The 21,034-nt window shown below is 45.3% G+C and overlaps 1 protein-coding gene across 1 annotated transcript; it reads right to left on the bottom strand.

Moving 5' to 3' along the window:
* Positions 1-16,349: 16,349 nt before the first annotated feature.
* LOC137427146 (cathepsin L-like peptidase) lies at positions 16,350-21,034 on the bottom strand. The gene is made up of 9 exons (XM_068116355.2): positions 20,955-21,034; positions 20,507-20,591; positions 20,063-20,205; positions 19,398-19,586; positions 17,643-17,834; positions 17,369-17,534; positions 17,008-17,113; positions 16,666-16,778; positions 16,350-16,424 (listed from the first exon to the last, which is right to left on the bottom strand). Exons 2-8 carry the CDS (start codon positions 20,583-20,585, stop codon positions 16,679-16,681), a joined length of 975 nt encoding a protein of 324 aa, XP_067972456.2. The 5' UTR covers positions 20,586-20,591; positions 20,955-21,034; the 3' UTR covers positions 16,350-16,424; positions 16,666-16,678.

Below are 21,034 nucleotides of genomic sequence, written 5' to 3'. Positions count from 1 at the left end.
AATCACTTTAAATTATAGTATCCGGATCCGGATCTTCACCAACATATAATTAATCATTTCGTCCTTCTCAAATACCCAACATCCTACGCCAAATTTCGTCCAAATCCGTCCACAACCATGAGAGATCCTCTTTACAGACAGACAAACAGACGGGTGAAAACATGACCTCTGTCCGCCTTCGTTAAAAAAAAAATAACCACCTTTAGAGGCCATTTTTCCCCGCAAAGCGGGGCTTGGCCTTTTTCGGGAACCGTGGTTGTTTTTTTGTTTTTTTTTTTTTTTTTTTTTTTTTTGGTGGCCTTCGTTGATGGTGGTAATAATATTGGTAACAAGATATGGAATTGCGACCGAAAATAATCAGACGAATCACGTAATGAAATCAAACGGAGAGAGTTTGTATGAAAAATAAATAATATATCATAAAAAATTAAGACTAATTTAAAGATGAGCATTTAACAAGTAGATATTGAACGGAACTGAGACTGTTTACATCTTCGAGTTCTTATTTGAGACGTGTAATTATTTGGAATTTATTAAGCTGTGACCGGACATAGTAATTCTAATTTGGGGCAGAAGATGGCGATGCCGCTCAGAAGTGAACAAGGATTTACCAAATCGAGTGGTGATTATACACTACATGACCAAAAGTATGTGGACACCCGAACATCTCATTCCAAAATCATGGGCATTAATATGGAGTTGGTTTCCCCTTTGCTGCTATAACAGCCTCCACTCTTCTGGGAAGGCTTTCCACTAGATGTTGGAACATTGCTGCGGGGATTTGCTTCCATTCAGCCACAAGAGCATTAGTGAGGTCGGCATTGATGTTGGGTGTTTACGCCTGGCTCGCCGTCGACGTTCCAATTCATCCCAAAGGTGTTCGATGGGGTTGAGTTCAGGGCTCTGTGCAGGCCAGTCAAGTTCTTCCACACCGATCTCGACAAACCATTTCTGTATGGACCTCACTTTGTGCACGGGGGCATTGCCATGCTGAAACAGGAAACGGCCTTCTCCAAACTGTTGCCACAAAGTTGGAAGCACACAATCGTCTAGAATCTCATTGTATGCTGTAGCGTTAAGATTTCCCTTCACTGGAACTAAGGGGCCGAACCTGGACCATGAAAATCAGCCCAAGACTATTATTCCTCCTCCACCAAACTTTACAGTTGGCACTATGCATTCGGCCAGGTAGAGTTCTCCTGGCATCCACCAAACACAGATTTGTCCGTTGGAATGCCAGGTGTTGAAGTGTGATTCTGCACTCCAGAGAATGCGTTTCCACTGCTCCAGAGTCCAATGGCGGCGAGCTTTACACCACTCCAGCCGACGTTTGGCATTGCACATGGTAATCTTAGGCTTGTGTGCGGCTGCTCGGCCATGGAAACTCATTTCATGAAGCTCCCGATGAACAGTTGTTGTGCTGACATTGCTTCCAGGGGCAGTTTGGAACTCGGTAGTGAGTGTTGCAACCGAGGACAGACGATTTTTACGCGCTTCAGCACTCGGCGGTCCTGTTCTGTGAGCTTGTGTGGCCTACCACATTGCGGCTGAGCTGTTGTTGCTCCTAGACATTCCCACTTCACAATAACAGCACTTATAGTTGACCAGGGCAGCTCTAGCAGGGCAGAAATTTGACGAACTGACTTGTTGGAAAGGTGGCATCCTATGACGGTGCCACGTTGAAAGTCACTGAGCTCTTCAGTACGGCCCATTCTACTGCCAATGTTTGTCTATGGTTGTATGCCTGTGTGCTTGATTATATATACACCTGTCAACACTCAAGAATGGGTGTGGCTGAAACAGCCAAATCCACTCAATAGAAGGGGTGTCCGCATACTTTTGGTCATGTAGTGTATATTACACCTGTGAGAAAGTGGGAAAACATCAAGAGTGTTCAAAAGTTCACCATCGGGCAAGATGTTTGAAACAACAATCATAAGTAGCACTCTCATCTGGATATATTCAATGCATTGGGCTTGGGCAACAGTAAAGCCAGAAGATCACACGTGTACTGCAAATTCAACTATCGGAAGAATACACATGTTATAGATCAAAACCAGATAATCAGCCTTAACTCCATTTTTTTTTCAATTTTCTCAAAACGAACGTAAAGTCGTTCCAAAGAATTACTAATGGTTAAATAGATAAAGAAACACGGAAGCGACTTTAAAAACCTGGCCGTCTCATACTGAAGCGAGGAGACTCGGCTGATAAGCGCTATTTATACTCATTGTGTCTTTGCCCTTTGACATTTTGACTCGATCGTTAATTAATGTTCTCCATATTCTCATATTAAGGTTTGTCAAACATTTGATGACAAAAGTTTCAATGGTAAAACAGTTATGCTCTGGACAGACAGACAGACAGACAGACAGACAAACACAGAAGCATTTGCAAAACCCTGTCTCACACCATGTGGAAGAAGGGCAAATAATGCAACCTGGTCTTGTACCCTGTGGTACCCCACATATAAGATCAAGAGAAATTGATGTTGATACCCGGTTGCGAACAGTTTACGATCGATGTGATTAAAAAAATAACTGCAGACCTCAAGTTTGATCAGCTTTTCAATGGCAATAGCATGATATACATGACCAAAGGCTTTACTCAGGTCATTGGTGCACAAGTTCGCATAAATAGTTGCATAAATTCTCCTCCTCTTCTATCCACAACTTTTTGGAAGCAAACTCAGAAGGTAGTGGTCAACTGAGCTACCCTTCCTGTTGCCATGGTGTTGGCGATCAATGCCAAGTTGTACATCCCTCCCCAGCTAACACAACACCGTTGGGCCAACGTTGGCCCAACGGTGTTGTGTTAGCTGGGTCGTCACCCAATCGGCAAGAAACTTCTCAAATACTCTTGCAATTAATTACAGATGTGATAGATATAAGGTGAAGCTGAAACTAACTAACAACAGGGATACTCTTCGGAGGAACTGGCCATACAAATGCAGTTTTCCAAATTTGGGGAAAACATCCAGATCATCCAAATCCATCCAAAAATTTCAGTAAGTGGTTCCATTGGTCTCGTGTTGGGCAAGACACTAGTCTTGCTTCCAGAGATTCCATGCCATAAAAACAAAGGGGAGGTGTTCACCCCAGTCTGACTGGTGTTCGGTGGAGTTTAAAGCAAACTGGTTCAATAATGTCCGGTTGAACACACCATACTATTTGACCGTGGCCTGATGGGTGTTGTCCTGTCTTGCCAACATTGAGGAAATAACATACCGAGCGACAGCAGGAGCTCAGACTCGAAGTTCCTGCCCTGGTCAGTGTAAAGCTCCCTTGGCATGCCAAATGAAGAAAGGAATCCTTCCGCTAAAACCTGTGCTACTAACTACGGGAGGTTAAACACATGCTCGAGAAAGACATCAAGAACCCAGTGACAGTGAATAGAGTTCTTCCTCTGGTCCCAGCACCCATGGGAATTACCATTGTTGCACTGATTTAAAATGGGTCAATGTGGCATCAAGAACTGACTTATTCAATCCCTAGAATTGAAGATTGCATTGACAGGATTGGTCAAGCCAAGTTTGTGAGCAAGTTTGACTTATTGAAAGGGTACAGGCAGATTCCTCTTACTGAACGACCAAAGAAAATCTGTGCTTTTGTGACACTGAATGGACTTTACCAGTATAAAGTTCTTCCTTTCAGCCTAAAGAACAGCCCCACGACATTTCAACACCTCATCAATGACCTTACCAAGGATCTGGAGGCGGTAGATGTGTACATGGATTCCATGACTTTATCTTGATATAATCACCTTAATAGATGATCACCTTTATATAACATGTGCTTTCTTTCCAAGACTTACTGATGCTAAACTTACCTTTAATCTGGTAAAATCTGAATTTGCTATAAAGCACAGGTTGTTTTCTTAGGTCATGTTGTGGGTCAAGGTGTATCTCATGTGTTAAATGAGTCAAGCCTGTAAAGCCTGTGTCAGACTTTTCCACCTTTATTTACACATCGTAACCCACAACTTCCACGTGACAAACAAATTCTACAAATTTCAGAAATCAATGAAAAATTGAAAACTAGAAAATCTTGTTTGGATAAGTATCCACCCCCCTGAGTTAATACGTGGTGGAAGCATCTTTGGCAGCAATTACAGCTGTGAGTCTGTTGGGATAGGTCTCTACCAACTTTGCACACCTTCATTGGGCATTATTTGCCCATTAATATAAAATATAAATAACCACATTTAGAGGCCATTTTTCCCCGCAAAGCGGGGGTTGGCCTTTTTCGGGAACCGTGGTTGTTGTTGTTTTTTGGTCCCCTTTTTGAAGCAATGTTTTACGGCCGGATGCCCTTCCTGACGCCAACCCTTTTTGCCGTCTTTAACGACAAACAGGGAATTACCAGTGAACTGGTTGTCAATTAGCCGACTTCGGAAGGATGACAGGCTGAGTCAACCCCCCTGGCGTTAATTCAGCGATCGACCGGGATTCAAACCCAGGATCCTAGGATCCTAAGCCGGCACCCTAGTCGCTAGCCCAACACCAGGGTTGGACAGATTCGGTTCTTCTTCTGTACAAAAATGTTCAATCTCAGTCAAGTTGTGTGGGGAGTGTTGATGGACAGAAATCTTCAAGTGATGCCACAGATTTTCGATTGGATTTAGGTCGGGGCTCTGACTGGGCCACTCAAGGACATTTATCTTTTTGTTCCTTAGCCACTCCAGTGTAGCTTTGTCTGTGTGCTTCGGGTCATTGTTGTGCTGAAAGGTGAACTTCCGTTCCAATTTCAGCTTTCTTGCAGAGGGCAGCAGATTTTCCTCCAGGATTTTTTCTGTATTTTGCTCCATCCATTTTCCCTTCTATCTTGACAAGTACCCCAGTCCCTGCTGATGAGAAACATCCCCATAACATGATGCGGCCACTGCCATGCTTCACAGCAGGGATGGTGTTATTTGGGTGATGTGCTGTGTTGGGTTTGTGCTCAATGTAACATTGTGCATTTAGGCCAAAACGTTATATCTTGGTTTTCAGTCCACAAAACCTTTTGCCACATGGCTTCAGAATCGCCAGAGTGCTTTTTTGCATACCTCAAACAGGACTCAGGGTGGGCTTTTTGGAGTAATGGCTTCTTTCTTGTCACCTTACTGTACCAGCCAGACTTGTGCAGTGCTTGGGATATTGTTGTCACATGCACACAGTGACCAACCTTTGCCATAAAGGCCTGTAGCTCTTTCAAAGTTGCCATTGGCCTCTTGGTGGCCTCCCTGATCAGTTTCCTCCTTACTTGTGTTATGGATTCGTCACTTCCGTTGTTGTGGTTCTCATCCACTGTAAACATTTTTGGTTGCATGTACTATTGTACTACTATGTTGTCGTTTAAGTGAAATATAGATTACTATTTTCAAAAGGTAAAAAAAGTTAATGTTTTAAAAGAAACCGGAACCGGACGAAGACGAAGAGGCAGAAGAGGAAAAGGAGGCGGAGTGAGTGAGTCGGACAAGAAGCCGAGCTGCTTCGAGGTCTTGAGCAAACGTTGGCGAACGAGGGTCACGAGTGAACTTCGGGTTTCCCGGGAAAGGGATTCCTGCGACAGAGTTGTTATCGCTGTGACAGATCAACCTGCATGTCAGGTTTTGCGGTTGATTCCGAAGAGAATCGTTGTTTGAGGGCAGTTGCGCCTCAAGAAGAGGCCCGTTGGCCGTTTTTGTCTCAAGCCTGATTTCGCATCACTCTGGGCTCTTTGCCTCACTTCAACCATTTCACCGCATCCAGAAGTTAAGCTGGTGTGTGTGTGTGTAACGTGGATTTTGAGTGGAAATTTGTGGTTCGCCGTAAAGGGAGCCGTTGAACGTCCATATCCAAAGGGGTGATTTTCAAGTCGCCTTGAGGGCACCTTTACGCATCTTTGGCAGCGTGACTGTCACTGTCAACCGAATGAGATTCTGGTCTCGATTCGACATCGTTCTGACTATCACTGGAGCGTGGATCAACTTTGGCTTGAAGCCCGGATAGAGACATTGGGGATGTTCTTTTCGCTCACTTGGAGCACAGTGAGTTATATTGTACGAAACTGATGGTACCATCATCGGAATGATGTATTTGTTGTACAATTGATTATTATTGCTTTTTGTACTGTTATTCTTGTGTGATCTTAATACAATACTTGTTTGTTGGTAACAATTGGTGTGGTTTCACCATTGATCTTTGACATACAGAATAACACATCTTTCTGCCGTGACTCCTCTCGGGGCTCGGAGGTACACCGTGACCGGGGTTTGGGGAGGAGCACGTAACACTTGGTCATCCAATTTGGAGGGACGGCCTAATCTAGGCAGGGTCTTGGTGGTACCAAGCACCTTCCACTTCTTAATGATTATCTTGACTGTGCTCCAAAAGATATTCAAGGCCTTTAAAATATTTTTATACTCATCCACCAATCTGTGCCTTTCCATAACTTTATCCCGGAGGTCTTTTGAAATGTCCTCGATGTCCTTGCTCTCAAATGTTGTGCTTGTATCCGTCCTTCCCCCTCTCTCCTCATCTTGTCCACCGCTCCCTTTATTTTGTGTTTTGTGTGTCGGTTTGACTTTTTGTGTGATGAATGTTAGCTCTTTCATGAGCCTCAATCTTATATACAAAAAAAGAAGAAGAAAAAAAAAGCTCCTTGGTGCTCATGGTTGAGTCTGTGCTGTGAAATGCACTACCCAGCAGAGGGAACCCACAGGAACAGCTGATTTTATTCTGAAATAATCAGAATCACTACAATTTAACACAGGTGGAGGCCAATTAATTTGGTGTGATTTTGAAGGTGAATGGTGACACCTGAGCTAATTTACAATTCCTATTGAAAAGGGGGTGGACACTTATGCAACCATGATATTGTGATGTGCTCCAAATCGATCGCACACGATGTCCCGCCCGCTCACAGCACCGAAAGCACCGAGCATCGCTCCAAGCACCACGAAGATGGCGAACCAACGACCACCAAGACCTCTCAAGACCAGGAAGGGAAGCGCAGAGAGCACAAGACGTCGTGCAGCGTCAAGACAGCCAGAGAGCGCAAGAGCTAGAGCTGCTAAAATGTCATGCAGCGCCCTTTTATCACCTGCGGCACTGCGGCAGTGACGTCAGCCTTGGCGCGCCACCCAATCAGCCCCTTCCAGGGTTCACCGAACCTTCTCGCAACTTCCCTCCAATTAACCACCTTTTCCTCCGTTGCGTCTTCGTGCCTCCCGCCCTGATTGGCTGGAGGTGCGCGCCTTCCGCACCAACCAATCACACGTTCCCTGAAGCGTGGTTATAGCTCGTGTCACTCGATGTTGCTCGGCCTGCCGGAGGTGTAGCTGGCCGCGGCCATCCGGCAGTGCCCCGATCTGGCTTCCTGCCTGTTTTCCAAAGTCGTTGTAAGGGAAGGGGATTTAATTACTGTGTGCACTAAAGGGCCTGTCTAAGTGTTTATAGGAATGCGTTGCCATAAGGGACAAAGGTTTGGTGACAGGGGGGGGGGGGGGGTGGGGGCGAACAAAGGAATCTTATCCATAATCCCTGGACTATTTAGCACGCCCTGCTCCCCCGTAGCGGGGACATCAATACAGCTTATCCCGACAAACCGGACTATACATAGAACTTTTTTTTTTTTTTTTTTGTATACAAGATCGAGGCTCGTGAAAGAGCTAACATTAATCACACAAAAAGACAAACCGACACACAAAACACAAAAAACAAGGGGAGCGGTAGACAAGATGGGGAGAGAGGGGGAAGGACACAAAAGAGAGGGGGAAGGACACAAACACAACATTTGAGAGCAGGGACATCGGGAGGACTTGGGGGGAGGTGGGAGAGGATTAAAACATATGAACACTGCAAGGACTCTGGGGTGAATTACCGGGGGTAGAAAAGATCAAGGTTTTCGATGGGAGAAGATAAGAGATGGTGGTGAACAGCTGTTTTAAAGACCTGGAGGGAGGAGTGGGATTGAAGGGAGTGGGGGAGTTTGTTCCAGAGGCGGGAGAAAAGGGGAATGAAAGAGTGAAGGTGAGCAGAGAGCCTAGACTTTGGCAGTTTAACCAGAAGAGGGTTGCAGGCAGATCTTGTGCGACCTGAAGGAATATTGGGGGGACAGAGCACAGAGAGAGCTGGGGGAGCAAGGCCGGAGAGGAGTCGGTAGAAGACAGAAAGACCACCAACCTGCCTGCGGTGAGTGAGTGAAAGGCCCTCGGTGTTGACTACATCGCAGGAGATTCCAATGATTCTGAAAGCTTTGGCCTCAACAGCGTGAAGCCGAGCAAGGTGTGAGGCAGGAGCACCAGCCCAGAGGGGGGAACAGTATTCCATTGAGCTGCGGATGAAAGCCTTGTATGTGGTGAGGAGCTCAGGTGTGCCAAGGAAGGACTTCGCACGACGGAGGATGCCCACTCGGCGACTGGCTTTGGAGGCCAGCTTGGAAATGTGGTTTTCCCAAGAAAGATCATGGCAGATAGTGAGACCCAAAAGCTTGAGCGACAGAACTTCTTGGAGAGGATTGTTGAGAAAGTAGATGGGAGGGTTGTCCAGTCGGTCCTTTCGGAGAGACATTGTAAGAGTGTGAGATTTGTCAGGATTGAAAGACATGTTCCACTTGTTTGACCAGTCTGTGATTTTGTCCAGGTCTGCAGAGAGTGAGGAGGCTGCAGACTGCCGATCTGAGGGATGAGGAATGGAGCGACAGAGAGTAGAGTCGTCAGCAAAGAGATAGAGAGGATTTTCAAGAGAGTCAGAGAGATCATTGATGAAGACCAGAAAAAGCACAGGGCCCAGAACACTACCTTGGGGAACTCCAGCCTGAACAGGAAGAGGAGATGAGAGAAACCCATTCAGGGCCACACGTTGACTACGACCAGAGAGGAAGTCCGCCAGCCATGCGTGGAGATTTCCATGGATACCAAAGGAGGAGAGTTTGGAGAGCAGAGCAGGGTGCCAGACCGTATCGAAGGCACGTGAAATGTCAAGGGAGACAGCTCTAATTTCCTGTTTGGCGTTGAGGACCTCCATCCATTGTTGAGAAAGCAGAAGCAGCATGTCCAGAGTAGAGTGACCAGGTCTGAAACCAAATTGATGATCAGAGATCAAGCCATTGGAGAAGAGGAAAGATTTAATATCTGAAGCAATGATGGATTCCATGACTTTGCTGATAATTGGGAGAAGGCTGATTGGTCTGTAGTTGCTGGGATCTGTTTTTGCACCTTTTTTGTGCAAAGCGGTGATGTTGGCTGATTTCCAAGCAGATGGCAGATGACCTTGAGCAAAAGAGAGGGTGAAGAGAACAGAAAGAGGGAGTGAAAGTGCAGAAGAACATGATTTTAGGACCCGTGGGCTGATGCCATCAGGACCAGTTGCAGAATCAGAGTCGAGGGTTGCCAGAAACTTTTCCACCTTGTCAGGAGGAAAGGACACAGAGTCCAGGAGCAGCTGGGTACGACTGGGTACGGTGGGTACAGAGAGGGATGGGTTTGGGACACAAGATTTAGAGGCAAACACAGAGTTGAGGCATTCAGCTTTCTCACGTGCGGAGTCAGCCGTTAAGCCGTTTGAGGTGAGGGAGGGGATGGAGGGGGAACAAACACCAGAAACAGATTTGACCAGACGCCACCAGGATTTGGAAGAGGGAGACAGATAAGAGAGTTCGGTCTTGAGAATGGTGAGATATTGTTTCCTGGCTCTCCTGAGGGTGGACACACACTTGTTTCGGGCTTTGTGAAAGGAAATGAGATTTCCTTCCGTTGGATTTGCTTTCCAGGAGACGAAAGCAAGTTGTTTCAGGGCAACAGCCTCACCACAAGATTCCGTGTACCATGGACGGGAGGAAGGGTATGACAACTGAAGACGAGATGGTATAAATCTGTGCATGAGAGAGAGCAATTTACTTTGAAAGAATTCCCAGGATGAGTTGATGTCAGAGGCGGTAGAGATGGGAGACCAGTCCAGATGATTGATGGCTGCTTGAAGACCGTGCCAGTTGGCCTGAGTGAAATGCCAGACTCGTCGACGCTGAGGAGGCTCTCTGAGAATGGTCAGAGAGATGTCCACTTTGACAAGCACATGATCAGATGAGCCGATTGGAGCAGAAGAAGAGCAGCAGACATTTTCAGGGCAGTTTGTCATAACCAAATCCAGAAGAGAAGATGCTCCGTTGACTGAGATCCGGGTCGGGAAATTGACAGATTGTGTCAGTCCCAGTGAGTCGCAGAAGTCCTTTGCTGAAGAGCCATGGCTGGTGAGAGAGGTACCCACACCCAGCCAACTGGCATGGTGACAATTGAAATCACCACATATGAGGAAGAGAGAGTTGGGATGGGTAGATAGAAGTTGGTCCATATTATCAGACAGTGAGATGTAGATGGAGTCATCGCTGATTGGTGGACGGTACAACACACATATGAACAAAAGGTGGGAGCGAAGGGGAAGCCGTAGCCAAAGGTATTCCTGGGGGTGAGGTGGAGAGAGGGCAGTGGAGGGCGAGTGAGGAAGAGAGTTTTTTATAAAGATAGCAACCCCACCTCCAGGACGAGGCTCAGGTCTATCATACCGGAGGAGGGAGTAACCTGGGAGAGATACCAAGGCATCAGAGACATCATCAGAGATACCAAGGCAACTTATTACAAAGTAGATTCCCTATCGCGACAGTCGAATACCTACCTATACAGATCTATCTGGCTCTAGATATTCCTCTACCAAAATTCATAACAATATATATGTCTCCATACGAGGGGTGGAGCTATGCTAATTAGGTAGGGCTTAAGGATAAACCCCAGTGTGTAATTGCCCTGTGTTGTTATCGCATCATAAAGGGCCGCCATTACTACTACAACGATCGCACTATAAATGGAATCATTCGCTCACAAACCCGCCAGGGCTAACCAACACCCAGCACATTTGCCGATCGGCATGCAAGCACCGCCTCACGGCCTTCAATTTCATCCAAACAGTACTGAAGAGAGATTAGACTCTGCCCCCCGACAAATCGTAACGGGGAGGCCACGCCCCGGGCCTTCGTGATTGAGTAACGCTCGATGATTGGACAGAGAATGTGACGTCATAGTGGAACATTCGGGAGCTGAAGGAAAAATAATGCGGTCTTGCCATTTTGTCTCTCTGTCCTGGCGCTGGTTGGAGGTGTGGAATAAATATTCATATTGACAATATTGCTAAAATTACATCTCAATGTGATCTTGTGTAAAATGGAATATGTTTTATCGTGCAGCTGAGCAAAAGCCTTGGGACTGGAGCCAAGATAATTAAAGACAGCATCTGTTCCTGTCAAAATAGCCTTTGTTCCATTTATGGAGCCAGGACAGAAATGCGCTATCTACGGAATAGCTTTTGTCATCTCTTCAAACCCAGGCGCTGGGCAATTCCTTCCCTCCAGGTCATGAGCAAGTGACCTCCCTCGATAGGCACCGGTCTCATGGAGCCAAATATGGCTCTATGGATGGGAAACAGATGCCTCGGGGCGTCTATATATGGGGGACTATTTGTCTGGTTGACCTCTGCATTCCAAGGCTCTTAAGATCAAAGGAGTTTTTTGCTTTATAACCAAGAGAGCAACTGGTTGAAGAGTGTGGAACTGGGAGAGCAACTGGGAGTGTGTGTGCAACTGTTTGAGCAACTGAACTGTTCAGCTGACAAGAAGTGCGAGCTCCAACAAAGACCTGCAGAGCGACGTCGTTAAGATCTAGAATTAGTACGTTTTATTTTATACAACAAACTCTCTAAAGTCAATAAAACATTGATTTTGTTGAAACAAGTTCTTTGAGTTTCTTGGAGTTCAGTTGGAGTTTAGTAGTAGATCAAAGAATTCTATTACAGAGGTAGTCACATTTCCTCCTTGTTCCAGCTTGGTCGCGGGCATGTGGTCTTTGGTTTGTGTGCACTATTCGGAAAGGGCTGGTTCAGAAATCAGAACTACAAGGTACAGGATTGACGTTGGCGGTGGACTGGGTCCGCGTGGCGTTTCCTCTAGACGTCGAAGAGCGCGACTCTGTGCCATTTTGTGTGTTTCCCGAGTGGTGGTTTGGAGGCGACGAGCGACCTGAGCGACCGGCAAGCCTTACCAGCCATTTGGGGACACAAAGTTGAGTGCCGGCCGATTACCAAAGCATTATTTATTTTCTTTTACTTTCGTTTTCCCCGTATTTGTATACGAGTCTGAATAGAGACATCTCAATTAGGAATTTTACTTTTTACCTCACCTTTCATTGTTATTTGCATTTATTTTCATTCAATCATTATTTGTTGAATTTTACTTTTCTTGTGTTGTGGATTTTGCTGTCCCGTCTTTGTGTTTGTGTGTTCGGATTAACCCCTGCACGTGTTCCGATCAAATAAGGCCTCAAATCTTCCCGTGCATGTCACTACTGCCAAGTTGGGCATACGCCTCGGAGTTAAAGCTCATTTTGGCCATTTGTCCTCTTGGGGTCTTAACCCCGGGGACACGACAATATTCAATTTTTGTATTTTAAATTAATTTTCGCTGAAATTTGTAGAATTTGTAGAATTTGTTTTTCACTTGGAAGTTGTGAGTTACGATATGTAAATAGAGGTAGAAAAAGTCTGATTTAATGCATTTTAATTCCAGGCTATAAGGTAACTAAAAGTGAAAATTTTGAAAGGGGGTTTAGACTTTCTATAGGCACTGTATATATATATTTGAAGTTACATACTCAATATATTTATTGTAAACATTGAAGCAACATTGTTTGTTGCTGGAATGTTGCAACAGGAAATAGTCACCATGTAGCTGGAATGTGCTGGAATCGTTGTTAACGTATCATTCCATCAATTGCTTTGAGGTATTTTATTTGCTACCTGCGATGTATCTCTGCTGAATTTTATTTTTGTATCTTTTAGGGTTCTTTATTACCTGCAAGTATCAACCATCATCCTGTGTCTTGCTTAATTCTTCCTGCGTCACAACATGACTGGTACAAGCGAGCTTCGTTCCCGACTTATTTGACTTCCTTTAACCCTTGCTCTCAACAAAACTGAACTCCATGTTCCTCCCCCATGGCAATTTAGTCGTTCTTATCCAAACAAGATAGACATTGACACCCAAAAAAGTGTGTTTTGAAAGAATGAACACGCACTTTTATTTTTTTTTACCTTTTTTTTTTCTTCTTTTTTATAATATCGAGGATCAGGGAAGAGTGAAACGACATTAGTCAAAGGATGAACTATCAACTGGTGTCGAGTGGAGCAAAGGGAATATATCCAAGAATGGTCGATGCGACACCCAACTGCTCCTGGACTCTGTGTCCTTCTCTCCTGATAAGGTGGAGAAGTTTTTGTCAAACCTCGACTCCGATTCTGCAACTGGACCAGACGGCATCAGCCCACGGGTCCTAAAATACTGCTCTGCCGCTCTTTCACACCCTCTCTCTGTTCTCTTCACCCTCTCTTTTGCTCAAGGTCATCTGCCAACATCTTGGAAATCAGCCAACATCACCGCCTTACACAAAAAATGTGCAAAAACAGATCCTTGCAACTACAGACCAAATAGACTGCTCCCAATTATCAGCAAAGTCATGGAATCCATCATAGCTTCGGATATCAAATCCTTCCTCTTCTCCAATGGCTTGATCTCTCATCATCAATTTGGATTCAGACCAGGTCATTCTACTCTGGACATGTTGCTTCTGCTGTCTCAACAATGGATGGAGGTCCTCAATGCCAAACAGGAAATCAGAGCTGTCTCCCTTGACACATCACGTGCCTTCGATACGGTCTGGCACGCAGCTCTGCTCACCAAACTCTCCTCCTATGGTATCCATGGAAATCTCCACGCATGGCTTGCAGACTTCCTGTCTCGTCGTAGTCAACATGTGGCCCTGAATGGATTTCTCTCATCTCCTCTTCCTGTTCTGGCTGGAGTTCCCCGAGGTAGTGTTCTGGGCCCTGTACTTTTTCTGGTCTTCATTAATGATCTCTCCGACTCACTGGAAAATCCTCTCTATCTCTTTGCTGATGACTCCACTCTCTGCCGCTCCATTCCTCATCCTTCAGAACGGCAGTCTGCAGCCTCCTCACTCTCTGCAGACGTGGACAATATCACAGACTGGTCAAACAAGTGGAACATGTCTTTCAATCCTGACAAATCTCACACTCTTACTATGTCTCTCCGAAAAGACCGACTGGACAACCCTCCCATCGACTTTCTCAACAATCCTCTCCAAGAAGTTCTGTCGCTCAAGCTTTTGGGTCTCACTATCTGCCATGATCTTCCTGGGAAAACCACATTTCCAAGCTGGCCTCCAAAGCCAGTCGCCGACTGGGCATCCTCCGTCGTGTGAAGTCCTTCCTTGGCACACCTGAGCTCCTCACCACTTACAAGGCTTTCATCCACAGCTCAATGGAATACTGTTCTTCCCTCTGGGCCGGTGCTCCTGCCTCACACCTAGCTCGGCTTCACGCTGTTGAAACAAAAGCTTTCAGAATCATTGGAATCTCCTGCGATGAAGCTAACTCCGAGGGCCTTTTACTCACTCACCGCAGGCAGGTAGGTGGTCTTTCTGTCTTCTACGGACTCCTCTCCGGCCTTGCTCCCCCAGCTCTCTCTGTGCTCTGTCTCCCAAATTTTCCTGCAGGTCGCACAAGATCTGCCAGCAACCCTCTTCTGGTTAAACTGCCATAATCAAGACTCTCTGCTCACCTTCACTCTTTCATTCCTCTTTTCTCCCGCCTCTGGAACAAACTCCCCCACTCCCTTCAATCCCACTCCTCCCTCCAGGTCTTTGAAACAGCTGTTCACCACCATCTCTTATCTTCCCCCATCCAAAACCTTGATCTTTTCTACCCCCGCTAATTGACCCCAGATCTACTTTTTTGAAATTCCAACTTCTTTCCTGGAAGTCCTTGCAGTGTCCATATGTTTTATACCTCTCCCACCTCCCCCCAAGTCCTCTCTCTCCCACAGTTCTCTCGATATCCCTGCTCTCAAATGTTGTGTTTGTGTCCTTCCCCCTCTCTCCCCATCTTGTCTACCACTCCCCTTATTTTGTGTTTTATGTGTCGGTTTGACTTTTGTGTGATTAATGTTAGCTCTTTCACGAGCCTCGATCTTGTATACAAAAAAAAAGTACGTGGAGAGGAGTTGCAGGTGAATGGGACTGGGGGGTCAAGAGTGCCGTGGTGGGGGGTCGGGGGGAAGTAAGGTTCACAGGTACAGGAAGATTCAGACTGAAATGCCACGATTTTCCATAAAAATATTAATAAATTATTAATGAGATAAACATAAAACTGGGATTATAATACAGGTAATGAGGGGTTATAAACGTGAGTTTAACGTTCCATTCCATGTGTCGTCCCGATACGGGAATAAAAAGACCATTCATTTTATGGTTAGTTTTATGGGAGTGGCTACTTGGAAATCCTACATACATTATTTGATGAATTAGAGCCTGGTGTTGGCTTAGCGGTTAGGGTGTCGGCTTGGGATCCTCGGATCCTGAGTTCGAATCCCGACTTAGCGGTTAGGGTGTCGGCTTGTGATCCTCGGATCCTGGGTTCGAATCCCGGTCAAATCGCTGAATTAACTTAACACCGGGGGGGGGGGGGGAGGGGGGGGGGGTTGACTCAGCCTGTCATACTTTCGAGGTCGGCAAATTGAGTACCAGTTCACTGATAATTCCCTGTGTGTTGCAAGAGGTGACAAACAGGATGGGCAGCAGGAAGGGCATCCAGCCGTAAAACATCGCTTCAAAAAAGGGGACCATGGTGCCCATAAAAGGTCAACCCCCGCCCTGCGGGGAAAAATGGCCTCTGAAGGCGGTTCTATTCTTTGATTAATTGTGACGTCATAATTTTCTGAAAGGACACATTGGTTTCAATAGGATGGAGCAACCCACCCACCATGGATAACGTATTGGATTACCTCCATTCCTGACTCTTATGGGGGTTCCTGAAAGAAGAAGTCCACGGTATGGATCCCAGGTATGTCAATGACCTGAAAGCAGCATGCTGGGGATAGACCCACTGGATGAGCCAGGTCAGTTTGGGAAAGTTTCTGCACAATGTGTGGATTACTCAAGACTGGAGGATGGGCATCCGGCCATAAAACCAAAGGCCATAAAACCAATAATTCGGCACTTGTTCAATAAGACAACTATTGTGATCATCTCCATGAAATAATCCAAACTTAAGCCTTCAACAGACAGAGATTAATCCTAACTGTCTGTTACCAAGTTCTAATTTTGGGGGATTCGTATATCATTCATTCACCATCCTTCCTTTTTCATTCCACTGCCTCCACCCTCAAGCATCTGGATTAAACCAGGAGTTTTTACTCGATAAGCATTTTGTTGATATTAATGTTAAAATTTTTACATATTTATTTTTCTCAACACAAGACACAAGACCATTTGAGATGACACTTGTTTTTATTTCAGGACAAAATGTCGCTTTCACAACGAATGATGAGGTCGTTGTCTCAATCCTGCAACACACGTGACCACAATGAACATGAGAACACAATAGACATGTACTTTAATCTCCGTACACGTTTGTAACTCATTTACTCCTCATGGCCTCCATTGATGCCCAATTAATGCAAATGTTTCAGGAGGATCATCATCTTAGCCAAATTGGAAAATCTTAACCTGGCAAAACCTTTCTGGTAAATATTGAATCCTAAATAAACTGATTGAATGTTGTCCATGACATTGAAAAATTTTCACCTTCAGATTCTACTCAAACCAGAGGGTAGCAGGCCATTGTTGCGATACCGCACTGGTTGCTCTTGTTCCTCGACATCTTGATGTAACCCTGGGCTCCCCAGCCGGGTCCCCAGCTGGAAACAATTCAAAATGATCAGGTCGTTATTCATGGAAAGAAAGGTAACCATTATGGGAAGAAGTGGCCATGGTAGAATGGATTTGATTGAGGGAGATTCAGGAGATAGTCATGTTACCTGTGATAATGTGAAGGTATCACTCGTGTAAGTGATGGAGATCGACAGAAAGGGAAAAATGAAAATGGCATTTGTTACATGTGCATTTTGAGGTGAAATGACCTCTTACCTGTTCTTCACCAGCCAATAGTCGTTTCCTCCCTCAGTTCCGTAACCCGCAGCCAGAACACCATGATCCAGTGAGGATGAGCTGCATCGGGAGCGGTCATACACACCTGCACACGCACACAAACACACACACACACACACACACACACACACACATGTTCACGTTGCACTCTGAGGAAATGAGCAAACATTGATGTAATGAAGATAACTAATTAATACTACTTCTGTTACAATGGAGTCTTGTTAATTATTGTATTCAGGTATTCCATCTGCTGTGAGGAGGTGTGGAAGGAAACTCATACTTCTGGTACATATTGCCAATTATCGAGAGATTGATCTAGTTGATGTCAGGGATTCCTCACCAGACTCGTACAGCTGGAAATCGTATCCACTGGCATCGATGGCGACAGCGACAGGACCAACGGTACCAACTGCCTGCATTAGAGATTGCTCGTCTCCGCTGGGAATTGCAACGTGTCCAGTACAGGTAGCCACTGCCTTGCTTTGGTCAAAATGACACCTTCCGTTCTGCAAGCAGATATCGTGTGTTCAGGAAATAAAACAGAAAAGTGTGGAAACATGATAATTGTGGAAAGCACAAAAATGGTTCTTTAGAATGTGTAGTGTTTGCCATACCTGAGCTGTGTAGGGGTAGGCGCTCTCCAGTTGCACACCACCGGCATCCCTGATGTAATCATAGGCGCTTTCCATGAGACCTCCGCTGCAACCGTAGTTCCCGTAGCTCCAGGAGCAATCAACAAGTTGCTGCTCGCTGAGTGACACGAGGGTACCTGTCTTGGCAAAGTGCTGTCCCTCCAGGGAACCAGTCTGTATATTAGGAGGTACAAATGTACAGGTCCTGCACTTTAGTGGGGGCAGTTGTGGCCGAGTGAAGAGAACGCCAGAATTGTGTGCAAGAGACTGAAAATTTATAACTGACACAAAACATGACTTTTTAAACTACCAATTCAAAGGTAGCTGACATTAGTAAAACTAGCAACGGTACCCACCCTACGGGCGGGGCTTCAATTGGGAGGCCCAAATGAAAAGGCAAAATATCAGAAATTGAAGGCTTTTTTATTTTAAACGATTCATATAAACATCCGTTGAATTATATAACACGCAAATCATCAAAATCTAAACAGTACATGGCGCACATTTTGAAAAAAGATTGAATTCTGCAAAACGGAAGCAGCCGCTACACGTCTTTCTCAGTCGCACATTTATGTGTGAAGAGTGCGCGCCGAATCTGTAACACGGAAGCGGCCGCTACACCTGTTTCTCAGTCGCTTTGCACACGCTGCCATGTTACTTCGGAGCCGCACGTTTATATAGGAAGAGTTCGTCAGGAGTCGATCTAGTCTCTCCTGGTACGTAGAATAAACAGTATTTGCAGAATTTCAACAAAAACCACATCACTGTTCATATCAGTAAATATTATTCCATCGTGTTTGGAAAATTGGAAAACTTGCAAAAATTGGAAAACTTGGAAAAACAATATAGCCTATTTTACTCCCAGGGGTCCCAGGAATACCCACCCAAAATATCGTTGCAATCGGTTGAGCCGTTTTTGCGGTACCTTCGAACGGACGGACGGACATTTGGTGAATTATCGTAAGATTATCGTATAATAGTGTCAGGAAGCAACACAGGTAGTTCACAACGATCTTCAACGCAGGGCTAATCTACCGTCACCTGTTCTAGATGGCACAACACCTACTAGTCCTTCATAGTTGATTCATAAATAATGATATGTTTGAAGTAGGCTAGTGCTCCGAACACCCCTTAATGGTTCTAAAATATATTTTCATTCACTTTGGACCCTGGAATGTGTATTCTACCCTAACATCGAAAATCCTTCCATGTAAAAAAATTGGACGGGTTCTGAAGCTCACCTGGATCAGAAGCAAGTCTCTCAAACCCTCCACAACCCCGCTCAGATCCTGATATTGTTAATGCTGTGAACAAACTTTGCCACATCATGGGCGATGAAGGTTGTGATCGAGTTTCATTAAAATTGTGTGTGTAGTTTCGGAGAAGAGGCCAAATACCTATTTTGGGGGGGTTCAATCCCCCCCGCCCCCCACTGTAAACCCCCACAATGAGCGCAGATTTTGATGCGGTCAATACACCTTCGTTAGGTATCAGATATCAAGGTTGTGGTCAAGTCATCAAAATTGTGTGTTTGGTTCAAGCGATAATGACAAGTGTTTACAGCCTCACTCACTGACTGATCCACGGACACTGCTCAGTCGCATAAGCTCACCGGACTAAAGTCCAGTTGAGATAAAAAGGAGTCGGGAATATTTGTTCTTACACAAACTATTTATACATTTCCATTTTTGTGTTAGTTGTTTAAGAGTCTGTGATGAAAGCGATGTGATAACGTACCGCACTGAAAGACCAGCAAGATCCACACTGGCCTTGGTCCTTGACAGGGGTCACGTATCCCTGATTACGCCAGTCCACGGAGGATGGGAGGGTGACACCTACAAGAGGCTTGAAGGTTTGTGTGCTGCTCTGGTCTTTGGCCTGGAGTATTCCACTTGAACCCTTGAGGGCCATGAACTCTTCGTTGTACTGCATGCACAAGTATGGGAAAAGGAAAAGAAAAAGTTATGTCATGTTCATCAAAACGTGGAATGGTCTATTCTTGGTAGAGATGAGTGATGAACTGCATATTGATCAGAAAACTGGTGTTGGAGGAGAAAGTAGAAAATGAAAAATGTTGCAGGAAATCAGGAGAAATAGAGCGAAAGCATCATAATAAAAATGATAATAAAATGAGTTTTGTTCTCTACCTGTGTTTAAAAGAAGTGCGAGAAAGAAAGAAAAGGAAAGTCATGGAAAGATTTGTCCTGCTTCCTGTTATCCTTGAACCCATGACTCATGATGCTCAGAACCAGGTTCAAATTCCATACTACACGTGTTGGTAAATTGTCTGCTAACGTGCGTCAGTACATCCCCATGTGTTTGCCCTGTTTGTGTTGAATGTACAAGCTCCAATAGGTGCTTCAGATCAATGTTAAAAAACAGAAGAAGAAGAATGATCTGACCAGGTCAGCGTAGGTGTTCATTCCCAGACGGTAGTTGGCCTGTCCTTGATCGGCAAGAACATTGTGCTGTTGGACAATCTGCAGGTTGGATTCCCACACTCTCTTCCTGAGAACTTCCTCTCCACGACCCAGGTAACTCTTTCCTAAGAATGAGAGAACGGGTGGTCTACTTGTTTGTTTTTTTTGTCCATCTGGGACACAGGTGCAAGAATATCTGCTTTCCATTCAAAACCATTTTTGATCTTTTATTTTTATTGAAAGCCGAGGTCTTGTATTCCCAAACTCTCTGATCTCTACCTTTGTTCCACAATTTTGTAAATGTGACAATGTTGCACAAAATCAAAAAAGCCTTTTCTGTATATTAGATTTCCACTTCAATCAACACCATACGTGGGAGAATGGGGAAAATGAATGGACGAGGGACCAAGGAGACGAGAGACTAACCGTATTTCCCTTTCCAACTCTCCCAATCCAGCGCATTCGCTGCGACGACGAGAGCGAGGAGAACAAAAACTCGAGTCATGGTTACCTGCACAGCACGACACAACAAGCTCTTCAGCACAGGAAGAAAATGAAGAAATAACATGGTGAGGGACAGAGGTGGAGAGGCAGATAGATAGATGGAGCGTGAGAGAGGGAGGAAGAGCGAAGGAGAGAGGGAGAGGGTTGGAGAGAGGGAGAGGGTTGGAGAGAGGGAGGTGGAGAGAGAGATGTAGAGAAAAGTGGAGAGAGAGATGTAGAGAAAAGTGGAGAGAGAGAGATGTGGAGAGGGATGGAATAAGAGCAATGTAGAGAGACATCTCCACAGCGAGAGATAGAGAGATTGTGAGTGCTACATAGAGATAGAGAGATGGTGAAAACGAGAGAGAGAAAGAGAGACTCACAAACTTACAGTAGTTGTGGAAGCAGCAGATGAAGTTTCCAGTACACTTGTCTCATTCTCCTTCTTGGGTTTTTATACAAAATGTTCTT

Source organism: Myxine glutinosa, chromosome 5, assembly GCF_964187855.1.
Source record: "Myxine glutinosa chromosome 5, kmMyxGlut1.1, whole genome shotgun sequence".
Taxonomy (NCBI): domain Eukaryota; kingdom Metazoa; phylum Chordata; class Myxini; order Myxiniformes; family Myxinidae; genus Myxine; species Myxine glutinosa.
Note: the sequence above shows the minus strand (reverse complement) of the source record. Positions and strands in the feature narration are given on the sequence as shown.

Bases quoted from the DNA above. Each gene is read 5' to 3' on its own strand.
- LOC137427146 (XM_068116355.2), bottom strand. From the start codon at position 20,585: ATGACTCGAGTTTTTGTTCTCCTCGCTCTCGTCGTCGCAGCGAATGCG. The intron at 17,835-19,397 runs GTACGTTATCAC...CCTAATATACAG, and splicing joins CTTGCTGGTCTTTCAGTGCG to ACTGGTTCCCTGGAGGGACA. The intron at 17,114-17,368 runs GTGAGGAATCCC...GTGCGTGTGCAG, and splicing joins TTTCCAGCTGTACGAGTCTG to GTGTGTATGACCGCTCCCGA.